Source organism: Anser cygnoides, chromosome 15 (assembly GCF_040182565.1).
Source record: "Anser cygnoides isolate HZ-2024a breed goose chromosome 15, Taihu_goose_T2T_genome, whole genome shotgun sequence".
NCBI classification, from domain to species: Eukaryota; Metazoa; Chordata; class Aves; order Anseriformes; family Anatidae; genus Anser; species Anser cygnoides.
This window is the reverse complement of record NC_089887.1, coordinates 6,255,797-6,272,790: the sequence shown is the minus strand read 5'-3', so window position 1 is coordinate 6,272,790 and position 16,994 is coordinate 6,255,797. Positions and strand designations below refer to the sequence as shown.

The 16,994-nt window shown below is 48.6% G+C and overlaps 1 protein-coding gene across 5 annotated transcripts in view; it reads right to left on the bottom strand.

Annotated features, from left to right (window-relative positions):
* ADAP1 (ArfGAP with dual PH domains 1) overlaps positions 1 to 16,994 on the bottom strand; it is a 70,657-nt gene that overhangs the window by 6,827 nt on the left and 46,836 nt on the right. For all 5 annotated transcript variants that reach the window (XM_048063642.2, XM_066977472.1, XM_066977471.1 and 2 more), the window contains 2 exons: positions 4,413 to 4,525; positions 1,660 to 1,806 (listed from right to left, as the gene is read on the bottom strand). In XM_048063642.2, coding sequence (XP_047919599.1) covers positions 1,660 to 1,806; positions 4,413 to 4,525 — 260 coding nt within the window. The remainder of the gene's footprint in view (positions 1 to 1,659; positions 1,807 to 4,412; positions 4,526 to 16,994) is intronic.

Genomic DNA, 16,994 nt, shown 5'->3' with positions numbered 1-16,994 from the left:
AGCTCAGGCCATCGAAATGTCTAGTGGCCTTTAACAAACCAACCCTTCTCCTGGCAAAACAGGCAGAGCTCTACTATGGCCTTGTTTGCACTGGAAAATGGTGCCAGGTAGAACTCCTGGATCATTTTTAGTTTAATGGACATGTGGTGTGATGCGCACAGCCTTCAGCTGTGGTGCTCCGGCCTAAAGCTTCAGGTGTTGTTGTGTCCTAAAGTGAAAGAGCGAGCTCCTCAGCCCCTCCCGCTCACACACAAGGTGTGTTGCTCTTCATTTCATTTCCAGCAGACCCGGTGTCCATCTCTAGCAGCTGCCTCAGGCTCACCTCAGCTGGCTCGGTCCATCTGGTGATGGGTAGGCGCTAACGAACCCCCCAGCTGCACAGAGCTGCCCCAGCCCCTGGAGCTCTGGGGCAGCAGCAGGGTGATCCAGGCTGGCCCTTGAGCCTTGATCCTCTTGAGTGCCTCACTCCAGTGAGTTTTGGGGTTATTACCACAGGGTGTTTGACCTTCTTGCACTCCTCAATCAGCCAAAAGGGCAAAGAAATTTCAAGGAAGTCGAGAGGCATTCAGCTTAGGTGTTATCAGATGGCATCAGTGAGCTTCCTGCCCACACACCCTAACGGAGGCAGGAGCAACCGTGTTCAACCCGTGGGAGCAGAAATTCAGACCTGGCAGTCCTGCCTACAGCAATGGCCTGAACATCACAAAATGCTCCTTCCATGCAGGGCCTTGGCTGAAAAATCATCCTTTTAAATCTAAGCCAATTAACAGCAAAATCCCAACTCTGCTGAGCAGACTGCCAGCAAACCACAGACAGCAGCACGATGGTGGGATTCAGCTTTCACAGGAAAGAGCTCCTTCCTTTTATTTCCTGTGCTCGTCCTCAAATCAAGAGCACCTTGGTTTTTGGTGGCATGACTGGACTATGGTCTGGAGACAAGTGGCTCTGCTGTGAGCACGGACTGCTTACTGCTAGCAAGGCTGGCTGGCTCCCCACACCTGGGTGAACGGAGAACGGGCTGTGCATCCAGACAATTCCACAAAGCCCGGGGGACCTGCTGTGCTGGTCCACATGGGATTGCCCCAGAAAGCCTCACAGACAGACAGGGCCCTTAGCTAAATGTAACATCAAAGGATGTAAATGCAACATGAGCATGATAGTTTTAGGTTTGGGTTTATTGGCCACTCCAGCGCTGCTATTTTATGGGGAACCCAAATATTTGGTGGACGAAAGAGATGAAGATATGCCTGTGAGATGGCATCACTGCAGACTCACCTGGTTCTGCTCCCCGCATGCACACCAGTGCATGGAGACAAAACCCCAACCTGCAGCTGCTGAGTCCAACGGGGCAGTGTGATGACTCTCAGGGTTCTTTCATGGTGACCCCATGGACAGGTCCCCTCTGACACCCTCCAGGAGGACAGTGACCCTCCTCTCACTGCCCTGACCTCTGTGTCCCACTGTCCTCCTTGTGCAAAGAAATGCCCCAGGCCCCTGAGCCCTCTTCTCCACAGATTTCCATTTTAGAAAGCTCCACATCCCTCCCATATCCCCCAGCAAGTCCCAGCTGGGTTAGAGGCAGGTGTGACCCAGGCTGGCTCTGCACAGCACCAATCCCCCAGGATCTCAAACAAGCCCTTGTTACCTCCATGTTCTCACCTTGCCATCTTCGTGATAAACAAAGATGTTCCTTGTGCTATTGTCCTTCAAGTAAGTGATCTGTAGTCCGTGCGGGTTCCCAATTTTTGCAGGCTGGAAAGTTGCATTTAAATGTTCAATCTTCATAATTGCTTTGGGTTCTTTTGCCTGAAAAACACAGCTGAGTGAGCAAACACCTGAGAATTGGCTTTCAAACCAGAAAGCAGTTCACTGTGTCAGAAACAAACTCGTGATTGAGGCCATTAGCTACAACACGACGCCCAGCACACAAAACTGCTTGGTGATAATATATCTGAGGCTTTGCTCAGGCAGCGACAAGTGCTTTCTACCAGCTTGGGAAAATGCTCTGCTGTTCTGTGAAATTCAGTAAAGTTCAAGGGGAGAAAGATTTCAGCCCAGAAGCAAGATCAAGTCAGGTCTCAAGAAAGGATACTGTGCTATGAAAGACAAGCAACTTCATGCCTCTTCTCCCTGCTTCTAATTCCATTGTCTCTTGACTCACAGATTTCCTCCAGCCTCTTTACATGATAAATGACCAGCATTTACACCTGGATGAGCACTATTAAAGAAGAAAGAAAACCAATCAGACAGACAAAAAAAAAAAAAAAAAAAAAGCACAGACTGCTAACTAACAGGCCAGAATGCTTTCTGCATCTCAAGCACCCACAGCCAGTTCACCCTTGCCCAAGAGGGATGGAGGATTTTCCCCGTGAAAACATCAGACCTGACTGCCTGGGACACCATGCCCATGTCCCCACCGGTCCCATCCTTCCACACGAGTCACTGGATTCTGACTTTGCTCCTTCGTTTGCCCTCTGGACTGGGTATTTGCTGTCCGGAGGAACAAACGTACACCTCACAACCACCTCTGGGGTAGATTAGCCTAGCAGTGAGTCTGGGTCAGGCCCTTCCCAAGCACCAACCCCATCCTCACCCTCTGTGGCAGGTCACCTGTATTTTGCAGCACAGTGTCTTCCTACAGACCAGGGCTAGAAGCTCACCGCCCTTTTAGGATGGAATGAATACAACAGAGAAATTAATCATTCTGAGAAATAAAGATTATGCTCTTTGTAACACCGGCTTTAGGCCGTGCTAAGTCTCCTGACTTACAGCTGCAATTAGCTAGAGGAGAACCCCCCCAGGGCCAATTCCCACTTCATGGGATGCGACTCAACCCAGGCATGAAGACGTGAGCGTCTCCAGACAGCAGCGCTGGGACACACAGATGAGAGAGGCTCCATCTCCCTGGAAGCTAGATGGCACTTGGCCAAGTTGGTATCGCTTTATTCTGCTGCAATGGGGACAAAACCAGAAGGATTTTTCAGAGGGAGCTGAACAGCTTTGTGGGTGGCGACTAATTTCAACCCAATGCTCCCACTGCCTGAAGCATCACGGTGTGACAGGACTTGAAATCTCAAGAAACAGAAGAAAACTCCTCGGTAGCCTTCCACTGCTCATTTCTGCACGCAGGATAAGGATGGTGGCTGACACGCGGCCTGGGACACAGCCAGGGGACAGTGCTTGGGGACAAAAGGCCACGCAGCGGAGCCATGGTCCCCCCCAGTGCCACAGGGAAGTCCCTGCATGGGAGGAGATGCCAGAGCTGCTTCGGGAACTTGGGGACTTAACGTGGAGGCCAACTCGCCGTGGGTGACCGCGGCGGGGAAATCCCGGCAGAGAGGATGCGCCGTGGCAGTGCAGTTCCCACCATGGCTATATGGTCACCAGTGAGGCAAAAAAAAAAAAAAAAAAAAAGCCTTAAGCCACACCATAGCAGTTAATAGCAACTAAATTGGGGCTGGATTTGGGACTTTCACTTCTCCCTCACTTATGACTGGCTGTCTCCTGTCAGGATGCATAATTGCACCACCCCTCGCAAAGCTGAAAATGAAGACAGCGCTACCTAAGCTGGTCACTGGGCACGGAAAAGAGTGGCTGGATGGTCCCCTCCTCTGCACGCATGGCCAGTGATGCCCCCATCACAACACAACAATTGCACCAGATATTTTTAGAGACTTGCTGATGGCTCTGTCTGGATGGCTGTCAGTGTTTTACTGGAGCTTGATGCACAGCTGTGATGGAAGCATTACCCTCTCTGAAGGTGATCAAGACACATTGAAGGTTTCAGGGGAGACTAAAAGATCAGAGGAAAACACCTCAGCTCCCTCCATTATGTGGTACAGAGTAGTAGAGTGTCTGTCCATTCATCACCCATCCAATTTTCATGGTAATAGCTCTGTATCTCACTTACAATAAATGAAATCTGCTCTGGGGAAAAAGACAAATGCTTCTACCGCTTGAAAGTGAAAGAGAAAAACCTGAGGACTTTCCCTCTGGATTGCTTGCCATGTCACTTAAAGGAGGTTTCAGACCCCAGTGACCCCCATGAGGTGGCGTTACCTTTGCCACTAGCTAGCCACAGACACAAAATCCATCTCAACTGGATCATACACAGACAGAGCTGAGAAAAACTCCTTCATTGGCGGTTTAGGGAAAGCCTTATGGACTTTAAAACACAGCAGGAGGGTGTAAAATGGTCATTTAGGGTGTCTCACTGTGACTGTGGTGGTGGACCAAGAGCATACACTACAATGAGGCTGGCAAGCTGGTACCTTTTCCTGGACCGATCGGTGACTCAGTGCTATGAAAACGCTGTAACCCTATAAATTAAACAGTGGCCCAGAAATTACTTGTTCGCAGATGTTCTTACAGCTGTGATCCCCCATCCACACAGAGCAACCCCAGAAACTCACGTCATTTTTGTTGAAGTACTTCAGCGCACCTTCCCTCTCCGATAACACAAATTTTCGGCTTAGGAATTGCCCGTTGTCACGTCCTCTCTTCCACAGGAATCCTTCTCGGTACCCTGCAGCAGAAAGCAATTGCTGAGACCAGGGATAAAACACTTCACTGACAAAAGAGATAGGGTAAAGAAAAGGAGAACTTTGACATCAACACCAAGTAGATCAAAGGTGTGGCTGGACTGCACAAGACAGAATAAACAGGCTTTTTCCTTCGGATTTGCCTTTCTCACTCTGATGCTCTTTCCCAAGCTCTTGTGCTTCAGAGATCTCCACGCTCCGATACAGCGACGTGACAGGTAAAGGGGGACTTGCACCATGCACCACGTGCTGCGGTATGGGCAAAGACTTGAGCCCTTGTTCCCAAGGGACAACCCCACCACAGCTCCTGGCACCACCTCTCACAACTCATGGAAATAGCACTTCTGGAGCAAGAGGAGGGCAGGGAGGATGGGGCCTCCTGCACTGACGAAAAACAGGAACCTCCAAGAACTGTCCAATAAAAGCTTTATGAATATCAGCAGAGGGGTTGGATAGTCTTCTTCCAGCTGTTTAAGACACAATTATTAAAAAGTCCCACTGAAAAAAGCGTTCCCCTTTCTCTTAATTTCAATCCTTTCAGATTTCTGGTTTTGGCTCTCAGAAGGGAGGATTTTAAATTAAAAATTGCACGTTATAACAACTTGTAACTATTTTTCATTTGTTCTAGTAAGTGGAAGTGACTATGGAATCGCAAGCAGCCTGTCCTTCATCTGAGCGCTATGAATGGTGGTGTACAGAAAATCCTCATTCAACCTGCTTTTCAGACAGTTGCTCATGTCACCCAGTGTCATGTAGGATTTATTTAAAACACAGATGAAAAGATGCACAAAAACCACTCAGCCGGCTCCTCAACACTCACTCTACAGGTACAAATGATATAAAATGGTTCCATGCCATAAGAAACCTAGAGAAAAAAAATGTCCACACACACAAGCACGTTTAACAATCAGAAACGACAGAAAGAAAAGAGTGACACAGACAGGGGCTATAGATGCTAACTGAAGAGAAAGTGCCCATCTAGCTAAACATGCCTTTGCTGATAAGCCAAGATACCAGTTTATTCTGCCTGGACTGCTGAAACCCCAAGCCAAATACTTTATCCAGCTCCTCAGAGAGACCTTTGCTGAATGCGAGGCAAAGCTGTCAACATCTGGCGTAAATAAGTGCAATGGCAAAGCCCGTGCTGTCGGTAGTGCTGAATGCTAACCATAGAGTGCCATAAATCTGAGCTCACATCAACTGCTGGCGTGCAGGACTGCAAGGGGGCTGATAGCGTGATGCAGATGTAAGGGGTGGAAATATTTAAAGCTGTCAGCGGCCTCTCCTTTGTTTCTGTATTTTATATGGGTCATGTGTTGCAGCAGGGCTTTCTTTTAAAACGTGATGTCAGGCTGCTGCCCGCCCCATCCTTCCATCCCTGAGCCCTCCTGTCCCTCCGGCACTGGACAAATGCTCCGCGTGGGCAGAGCACCGAGACCCACTCACAGCAGCACACAGACACCAGCCCGCGAACCCAAGCACCGACACCAGAGACATCAGGAGAATTACAGGGGCAAAGCTCTTACTGTGGTCCAGCCGTCTGTCCCTCAGGCTTGGGGTGCATCTTCCCCAAAGCCACAAGTAAGGCTGGCGGATTCAGTCTATCAATTCAATCCCGTTCCAACTCCAGCTGGGACTTTTCTACCAAAATGCCATGCCCAGGCCCTTGGGGGGCACTCACAGTGTTAGAAAGAAGCACCCACTGACAGCGGAATTACCCAGCGCCTAAGCAAGGGGAAGCCAGCCAAGAAAGCCACCAGAACAGCCCAGGGCAGCAGCATCCACGCAAGGCACAGGCTGAGCTGCTCTTATCACCGCCACGGCACAAATTAATTCCCGGCTTTGCAGGGAAGGCCACTACCTGCCAGGTTTGTATCAGCAAAACCGCTACGCGCCCGATAGCGCCTGAACAAGACGGAGCTCAACGGGGACAACAGCCCCCGCGACGCAGGGCTGACAGGAGAGAGACAGGCAGCAGGTTCTGCCCAGCTGATAAGTTCACAAAACGTAAGATTTGCTTAACACGAGGCAGAGATGCTGCCAGGGCTCTGACGGCTGCCCTCCGGAATGGGAAATGGCTAAGTGGCAGGGATGGTTTCAGAGCCTCGCTGCGGCTGACACGTGGGAAACACCACCAGCTCGTCGGGGGCTGGAGAGAGCTGGATCTGGAGGAAAGGACACCGGTGTCAAATAATAGAGAGGGAAGACAACACGTGGAGGATGGTGACAAATGCAAAACACAAGGTGATGCAGGAGGAAACACAATCTTGTAGTTCAAAACCACCCGCCTGGGTTTGCCCAGCTCAGCAGCTCAGCCCGCAGCAGCACAACCTCAGAGCAGCTCCGCTCTGCAAGTTTTGGCTGCGGGTCATATTCCTGCACTCATCTGGAGTGTTTTGTTACAAATATCTGAATGGCACAGGGTGTAAGGATGCTGCAGGCATTCCCTGTTAAACTTGTTCCCCTCCACAATTTTTTTTTTTGTGATTTCTCTTAACACTTAAGGAACAGGGAATAAAAACTCTCCGCATTTCCCCAAAGAGGATCTCAAATAACTGGAAATTTGTAAAGCCCACATAACACTTGTCCCAGCACACAGGCATCCTAATGGTTTTATACAAAGAGGTAGAAGCACACAGGGGTTTGGTGAGCTGCCCAGGACGATACTGTGAGCCAGTGCCAAGGCCAGGCTGGAAGCCTAGGTTTTCATGCCCCTGTATGTATAGATATTTTCATCGTTTTGATCTCCTTTTTCCATCCCTTTGTGGCAAAACACAGTTATCTGAATTCCACTCCAAGGGAGAAAAAAAAAAAGAAGAAATTAAATTAAAAAACAAACAATCAAACAAACAAAAAAACCCAACACAATAGTAAATGTAATCCCTTCCCATAGTTCACATGCCAGCTCTTTCCAGAACCATTGCCTCTGCAAAAGAGCTCCTGGCTGCTCTGACAAAGCCAGCTGCTAATTTTGCTGTACTTTGGCACAGATTTTCTTAAATCCTTTGCTTGCTTCTTTTCTTTCTCTCTTCCTCCAGGGCTGTGTCCTCGGGAGCTGCTCCTCTGCTCTGTCCAAACCTGCTGCCTGCACCCCTGTCAGCGCTGATTAAATGCAAAACACAACGAACTGGACGTGAACTGAACATGAACCCATTCAGCTTCCCCAGGCAAACAGTATGTCAGCAAGACGTGTCCTCAGCAGCCCGATCTAAAAGATTGCGAAAACAGCTGGAGAAAGTGTTGAGAAGCAGAACTGCAGGAGGCTGGAGAGGGGAGCAGATCTCAGAGCAGAGGTACCAGCGTCCCTCCTCGCCTCTGCACTACCTCACCAACAGCTTCCAGCGTAAAGGTATCTGGTCACATTCAGACCTTTGTGAGGGTTGTTCTGCTTGTGCTGAAGCAAAACAATCACCAGCCCTGCCCCACTTGCCAATTCGTAGCACCAGGGCACGCAGCACCCTGTTGTCAACACGTTTATATCCTCTCCCAAAGGACGTGGCCGCCTGTTGACATCGCGCTTGATCACCAGCACCCAGCCGTGGCTGCAGGAAGACCTGCTGGCCAGCACCCTTTAGAAATAACACTCTCCCACTTTAACCACCTGCCAAAAAGAGAAACCAAACAGGCAGCTCTGCCACAAAACCGGGACACTTGTAAAAAAGCCGCCAAGCAGTTGTGACCAAGTCGGCCAACAAACAGCACGTATATTACCTGAAATGGCATAGCCCTTGGGGTGCTGCAGCCCAACGCAGCTTTCTCACCATCCAAGGGGCCACACAGGAAGCAAGGGAGAGGATTTGCTCTCAAGACAGTCTAACACAGATACCATCTTTCCATCTGACTTCCTCCAGCAATTTGCCCAAGTTCCCTATTTTTAAGAAGAGGGATATTGCTACTTCCCCAGCTCAGAGCGCCGTTATGGTGTGTAGTTATTGATGGGGCTTTTGGTATGTCTGAGCATGCGGATTATAGGAAGTACCCAAAATGACTCTTTCAGTTTCAGCCTTTGTTCTCAGAGAACAAAAAAAACTCATCCCAAGAGAAGGACAATCACATACACTGCCTTGGGGAAAAAAAAAGAAAACCACCACGCATGGACTTCGCTTTCCCTCATCCTATGTAAAGCACGATAAACTTGCACTTGAACCACATCTGCTCTTCAGTTTCTTTGGTGCTCTACTTTGCAGTTTCAGCTGGGAACAGAACTGCTTGTTTCCATGACATTTCTAGGTCAGTGGTAAAACCAGGTCTGGTGCGAGGCTTTTAGGAGAAACATGCTTATATATCCAAACCAAGCACAGTAATAAAGCCAATACTATCCCCAAGAACAAGTGCATTACTGCGTTGTTTTTTTCCTGGTCTCACTGCAAGACAAAGCATGGAAGGCTGAAAAAGAGGAAAAAATGTACTCATGTGTGCAATCCAAGAACAACTGCATTTTCCTAGAGTTTGGGCAGGGCGCCCTCCACCTACAGATGTAGGTTTTCTTTTCTCTAGGCAGTCAGACAAGGTGCTCTGACCCCGATTCAGAGCTTTGCAGATGAAGAGGAAGATATAAACACAACTACATCACTTTGCTGCTAAAATTACCTGGTACATATCACCACTTCTTCTGTATGTCAGAAGCCGAGTAGCCTGCTATACTCACGCTGTAAGATGTTAATTAAACCAGAACGGTGGATGGGCACTCACTGGAGATGATGTGCCTACGCTTACTGCGAAGTTAAGGAATTGCATAATTACTTGGAGCAGCTGAGTGGAGAATCCCTACCATCCTTCACTACCACTGACACTGATGTCACAACCTCCTTTTAGCACAAAGAGTCTGAAGGATATTTCTTCAAAAATAAACCATAATCAGAGAGATGGATCGAGGTGGCGGCATATTCTAAGGTTTCCCAAGGGACTGGACTTCTAATAGTGTTGCGAAAAGAGCCGCACACCTCTTGTTCGGCTGCATCAGTGTAAATCGTTTGATTTGATTGCTGTAAATTGTAATACTTCTTTGTCGTGTTTCAATGACTTCAATGTGAATTTTTTAAGCATTCCAATAAAACTAATTTTTTAAAAAGCCAAATTTTCTTGTGGAGTGAGAACAGTGCTCTTTGTTTGGAGACAAATTTGTCCTCCCCACACAGAAAGCCGTCCCCTGTAAGTGTTGTCAAGGGCAGTCAGCCAACTGAGAGCTTGCAGCCAAGGCTTCAACTGCTCCTCTGGTCCACCACACAGCACCAGCAGCTTTTTTTCCCCGTCTGCAGCTGTGCTGAGTAGCTTATAACTTCCCTGAAAATAATTCTGCAGTCATCTCCAGATAAATACACTTCCTGCTGGTTACATGTTCAGCAGTGCAGATAGAGGCGTTCTGGAGATGTCAGCAGCCACACGTGCAGGAGGCAGACGGGACCTCGGAGGCTGGGGGATGCGATGGCATCCTCTCCTTTCCCCCGGGCACTGCTGGCATGGGCCACGTGAGGAGCCACCAGGAGATGCCCCCATTCAAGCACAGTTCAGTGCTTTGGAAATGAGAGCCTCAGCAAGGGGTGGATGTATGTTGAGTGGTCCTGCAGACCAAATGGTTTCCTCGCCCCTGGAAGGATGCCAGGGAGGTAAGCTCTGGGTGCACCTTGTGTAGGGATGGGTGCCTGGCACATCTTGTGTCATGCCAAGTGGGACCCCTCATTTCATGGCACTAGACACAACCTCCTTCATCCCACCATCAAGACAACATCTCTTCAACCCACCCCCAGGACAACACGCCTTTACCACGCCACGCTCAGACAAGCAAAGGAGCCTAGGATCTACCATCCACGACACCAGCCATTTTCTCATGCACACACATTTTAGAGGGGAGAATTTCCCAGCTCCCAGGCCTCTCCTAATGAACACTTAGCATGCAAATTACCTTTCCTAAAGGCCATTTTGCAGAGAAAGGTTTCCTGTTGCCATCCAGTCTGCCTCTGCTGCCTTCCAGGAGCTCATAAAACAATTATTGTCCTGCTGCATTGTAGCGCCTCAGCTATGGATGCAAGCAGCTGATTAGATCGATTGCTTCCACAATACCCAATTAACCCACTCACTCTGCAAATGATTGACTTAATCAAAGGCAATTAGTGCTTGAACGGCTACATCACACACAAAACAAGGATTCAGTAGATGATTGAGATAAAGTGCTACAGACATCTCCTTGGCCTTCTGGGGGAAAACATCATTATTAATGTTCAACTCTGCGCTGGAACCAACCGAAACCTTAGGTTGGTGGTTTTAGGTGGCACAAAAAACCCCACAAGGAGCAGGAACACGTGTATTTCCCTTTACTGATAAGGGAAATAATGCCACATGCTACTCCTGAGGAGAACTTGACAAATGTCTATGTTCCCCTTTTCCCCCCTCTTCTTGTTCATGCCGGACTAAGAGCACCAGCCAGCTGAAGAGACCTCAATGACCACCAGTCATGAACTGGGGGCTTCTGTCCCTGACAGCTTAACGCAGATTTGATCCACAAGTGCCTGACATACAAGGTTGTCTCCCATTACCATTTCTCCCAGCAAAGTCAAAAGCGTTTTACAAAACCCTCTTCAACGATGAGATCTTGCAGGGCATCTTCTCCCACAATGTAAAAAAGTCACCCAGAGAAACTGGATTTGGAGGCAGTGACTGCTTTCCCTCCAGCCAAATCACCCAAAACCAGCACAGCTAGCCCACTCCCCCTAACACAAAGGATAGAGACCGTTTTAGATCATGCCTACAAGAACTTTGAGGTTGAAGCCAAGGATGGAAAACAAACTCTAGAGATCACTGCACAAAGAAATCGTCATCTTGCTTCATCGTGAGCAGCAAAGCCTTTGAAATGGAAAAAGTTCCTTGTTCAGCTACCCATCTGCTGGAGATCAGCACGTGAAACAGAGCCAAACACATCATCCCTATGGAAACAACATGGGGCTGAGCTTAATAGAGCATTGAGGTCTTGAGCATGATGGAAAGAAGATGAGGTCTGTCCCCATACATGGGCACGTGGTATTTAAATGCAAGGTCAGTCCCCGGGTTTCCAGTCCCTTTTAATGTCACTCAGTACACTTACATTGCTGGCTCACAGCTGAAAATCCAAATTGCTTCTAAGCAAAGCCCCAGTAATAAAGCTGAAATCCATTAAGCTTGTGATGTTTGCCACCATTTAAAAACGATTAAAATTGTTCATGACACCACTAAGCCCAGCACTCAGAAAACGCTCTTGTTGATTCCAATGTCTCCCAGTGTAATCCAGACACCTTTCTTTCACCGGGCTGTCAGATAAAAGGAACCGTACTAAGAGATCATGTACCTAATCCAGCTTCCTAAACTGTTTTTAACTGGCTTCTTTAATCACATATTATCATTCCCTATGAAGTAGCTCTCAGGTGACAAAGACATTAATACAGTCATTAATACTCCCAGAAGGTATCTCGGGTGGGATCTTATTGCCCCTTGTGCTGCCTGAATGTAGCAGAACCGAGACACAGGAGGTGCCTCCACGGAGCCATCCATGGGATGAAAGGTGGGGCACAAGGCAACAGGATGTGGCAATCTCTGGGTGAGTACAACGTAAGGTGGTGCAAAGGACATTCACCAGAGAAAAACTTCAATTTTTAATAGATTAATTCCTGGAAAAGCTGATCTCCCAGCAAGCACTCACCTCCCCTGAAAATGCTATGCAAGAATGAATATCGGGAGAATACACTGAAACACAAAATTCCCAAGTCTTTACCTGACCATTATAGGCATATCAGGTTTGGTCTGCTCTGTAGAAAACACGGCCACAGCCTCCTTTTTATCAGTTTATCTTATAATTGGGCATCGATACGGCAACTTCCATGGTAACTTAATTATTGAGCAAGTGTTTACATATTGAAGATAAGGCAATAGTTAGCTGCTGCAGTGCAATTAGATTGTATCTGCTGGGAGAGGTTAAAACCCTCTACTACAGAAAACATCTTTACTGGAAGTCTTGTGCTTGTGTTACTGAGAATTGAATGTGCAATCTAATTTTACTTGGAAATCAAATGCTTCCTCATTGAGTGGCATCCCTGCATGGCCACCTGGGAGCTGCTGGCTGCTAGGAGAAAAATTCCAGTTACAGGTAAATAACCTTCAGGTTTTGATCTCGTGAATCTGGTCTTTCATTTTAAAAAGGCAGATGAAAGCTGAGAGGTTCGCAATGCGATGTTCATTCCCCTTACCAGCACCGAATGCATCTGAGGTCTGACCTAGCTGGGAAGCCGGGAGAGAAGACGTCTAAGGACAGGCACGCAGTACTGAGTCACGGCAGTGTCTCTACAGCAGCAGCATTACCCTGCTGAAACCGCTCCCAAACCAGAGACTGGGGCGAGACACAGACACCCCAAAAGTCCTCGCAGAAGCCATTGTGCAGTTACGTGCACAAAAGCTGCACGTGAAGATGTGCTGCTGAGAAGGAAATGGGCACAGGGATTGCCGACCACCACCCTGCAGAAGGCTTTGTGTGAAATTTTAAATGCTTGAAGCCCCAAGGAGCCAGCAGCACAGATGGATCCTAACCCTGCTCTGAAAGGATAAACCCCGTGCTCAAGGTTTGTGCTTGGCAGAGCTCAGTGCAAGTCTCCCACATGCTCCACCTCACCACTCTCACCCAACACGACCATCAGCAGAGGCTTCGCGATGAAGACACGTGGCCAAAATAGTGAGTTGGATGCAGCAGGCTCTCTTCCTGCAAAGGGGCGAGACCCTAAAAAAAAAGGCTTGAAGATGAGGAGCCTTTCTGCCTTCAACATGCACTGCAGATGGGCTACGCCAAGCCACGTGCTGCTGAGGTTTTGGCTCAAAATGACTGCGAAGCTCTGGGAAACACCTGAAGGTTTGGATTTCACGCAGGCATTGTGCGGCGTCTCAAACCACAGCTATGGGCGCAGGCCAAAATATCCTCCAAGCCCTGAACAGTTTTAGATGGACCGTCTAACAGTAAATAAAATATCAGCCCGGGCAGCTGCTCCCATAGATCAATCCAAGCAAGGATTAAATGAACTTAACCATCGACCAGAGCTCTAGTGAAGTCAGCAGAGAAGTTCACCACTGACTTCAGACGGGTTTAGGACCCTCTCTCCAGGGCGTCTTGGAATAAAGCATTCCCCCCACGTAGGCAGCGCTGCTGTACGATCGTAAATCAGGGAAATCCATCCTCACACGCACACAACATTCCTCTTTGTTTGCTTTGAAGAGAAATCCAAATGGCTCTGAGCACATCTGCTGCGGTGCTAACGGCTCCTGATCATCTATTATTGAGGGTTCGACACATTTACAGGCGAAGCTATTGCTTTACGTGGGGAATGGAGAATTTTTTCATTTAGGACTCGTTCCTCTGCCGGCTGCCAGTTTTACAGCTGTCCCAGCAACCAGCTCGTTTCGGTGCTCCTGGAGCTGGGGGATCAAGGGAGGCGCGCTCGGCGGTGCAGCCACAACCTCCCATTTGCACCCGTTTGGATGTTTGCTTTTCTATACCTATCACCCCCCGTCCCTGGAGCAGGGCGATCCCACTTTATGAACTCCTGTAATTATATAAATCAGGGCTAAATCCTGGCCTAAATAAATCATTGGCCAAAACTCCCAGTAACTTTACTATGCTAAAATTTCTTCTTCCAGCCTCTGCAATGCGTGCAAGTTTGAAATTCACTCCCTGCTGAGCAGCTTTCTTGCCTGTCAGATATTTTGGGGATATGCTGGTTGTTAGCCATGTGCCACATAATCACGTCCCTCAAGGGCTGTTCTCACAGAGCTGGTTATGAAAATGAACCTGGCTCATCTCCGTAGCTGCTGTGTGTGCACCTCAACTGCAGTAATTTTTTTAAAAACAGTCATACTGAGACAGCTGGGGAGGCATCTTCAGTCCAATTTCTCTGCAAGCGTTCAAGAGGTAAGGGGTGGGGTGTGGCCAACTCCTCTGCTGCAGGCTTATCTGCTGCATCCAAGGCATCAGGGTAAAATCTCAGGCAAGCTCACTACAGAATATGGTCCCATATTCTGCCCTTACCCCACCTGAGAGCTCAGCGGACATGTCCAGATAGCGCTCGCTGCTGGATCACTCATGTTTGCAACCGGAGCACCCATGCAGGGCTTCCCTGCATCAGATGCCAAATCTTCCCCATCCCTCCACAGCTTTACAGATTTGCAGCGTTTTATTTTTGGAGCACAGAATTATGAAATCAGCGATGGAGATGGGCTGGTGCCGAGCAGGAAGAGGCATCACCAAATGCTCACACTTCTTGGTCAAGTTTGATCTAAAGCTCAGCAATGTCTTCGGCAAACTCCAAAACAAAAGACATGACCTCACTCCGGAAACATGTTCTTTATCTGGTGAGACAGAAACTGCCTGGCCCCGCACAGGTCTCCAACATAAAATGGATCGTTCTTTAATCGCAATTTAATTAAGCTAGAAAAAGTTGCCATGAAATCAGCCTTTTCCATGGACTTGGTTACAGCATTACTTCCCAGTCACTCCCTCCCCATCATCAGAAGATGCTGCACCAGCCTTTTGGCCCTGTGTCACCACACCGTGAAAATAGCGTAGAGATCAGGACACCAAGAACTACCTTCACAAACCATCAGAAATAGAAAGGGCTTGTTCCTTTATTCTTTCTCTAAAAGTTATCAAAAAACATGGAGAACCAGTCTGATTTCTTTCTTTAGCTCCCTTCCGTTCGAATGGATTCATTTATTGACTGCAGAAACCCAAGGTTACAGGAACACACAGCCCGAGCAATGCCAAATGCAGTATTTCGAGCTGATTGACCCTAGACGGGGAAAGCCACTGAGGACTGACTCCTGTCATTTATAATTGGGGTGTTTCAAACACCTATTGATCTTGCAGCCTACACTCACCGTGTGGACTGAGTGTCCCGGAGGCACAGCAGCTCGAGGGGCTGCCAGGAACCACCCAGAGCTCACCCCAAAACACAGGGGATGCCTTCGGCCGCTGAGTGTAAGGGCAGGAAGGTGCTGAGCGTCTCTCCCATGAGAACCCCGATGAGCTCAGCTCACGTACCTGATGCCGAGTTGACCACAAATGAAACTTTTTTTGACTTGAGTTTACAAATGTAAACATTTTCTGTTACGCATGATGCAAAATGAAACAGCGCTTCTTACTCGTTCTTTTTTGAGGGGAAAAAGAAAAAAAAAACAAAAAAACCTGACCAAACATTTTGCACAAAGCACTTAGATGGAGAGGAAAAAAAAAAAGACCAAACCACAACTATTTAAAATTTCATCAGCCAGCCTTTTCCACTTGCAGTAAGGCTTGCTCCCTTGCCGTTCTGCTTCCCCTGCCAAAAGCAATGCTGCTGCTTTAATTTTTGTGAGAAAGCTGCTGCTGCCGGGCTAATTATAGAAGCTTGGATCAGAACCGTGTTGAAGGCAGCTTGACAGAACCAGCTGTTAAAATTACAGCTGGATCCTAACCTAGCTGTGAACATCCAGCTTCAGCTGGCGGTGGTGCCGCAGCCCCCCGGCAGCCGGCGGTGCCAACACCTCGCTCGGCCGACTCCACCCCCACTCAGACCCCCGCGTCCTCGCCTGCGATTCTGGCTGCCTACGTGCTTTAGAGGAGCTGAAGCCATCAGCACGTTGCTCGTTGCTCCTTGATTTTCCTTGCACACCACCTATCTGTAAGAAGAATATCGATTTCCCTCCATCCCCGCGCACCAGCACTGGGCCACTGCAGCGCTCACGGATTTCCTGGAGAGCGCAGCAGCAGTCCCTGGCCTCTGACCATGACCCAGAGGGGGCTGTGTGCCTGTACAAAAGGCAGAAAAAGTAAAAATGCACCGAAGTTATTTCTAAAGGAAAAGCTTTTGCGTTTGCTGCCTTGTCCATTGTTTTCTGGTGCTGGTACCGCATGCTTTCCTTTTAGTGACGTGGGGAAGCGGCACAGCACCTTCCTTGGATTGTAATGGACCCCATTAGGTGGCATCCCTTTTTCAGAGGGGTCACCCTGTGTGAGAATCAGCCCTTAAAAATGTTACTGGAAAGCACCGAAAGGCTGCTTCAGTCCCTGGGTGCATGCCGCCACCCTGCCGAGACCCAGCACATCCCACCTATCACAGGGACACACAGCATGGGCACGTCCCCGTCACCTGGGAAAAAAAACAAGATGACAACCATGCTGTGATCTCCCCTTGCATCTTTCCTTCTGGTTTTGTTAGCTAAACAGCTCTTTGATGTGCCTTGTCTGTGCAGCAGCATGGTCTGTGCTTGATGCTTACACCACCTGTACTGCAAAGCAGGCTGCTCTCGGAGCCAGGGCTGCGCGAGGCTCTCCAAAAGCACTGGGTTTGCCACTGCTGATGCCTGCAGCGGGTGTCATTTGTCTGGCAGGGAATTACAGGGGAGGTTATTTTATTTAGTGGTTTTTTTTTCCTGATGTACACCTTTCCTTACCTCTACCTCTGAGCG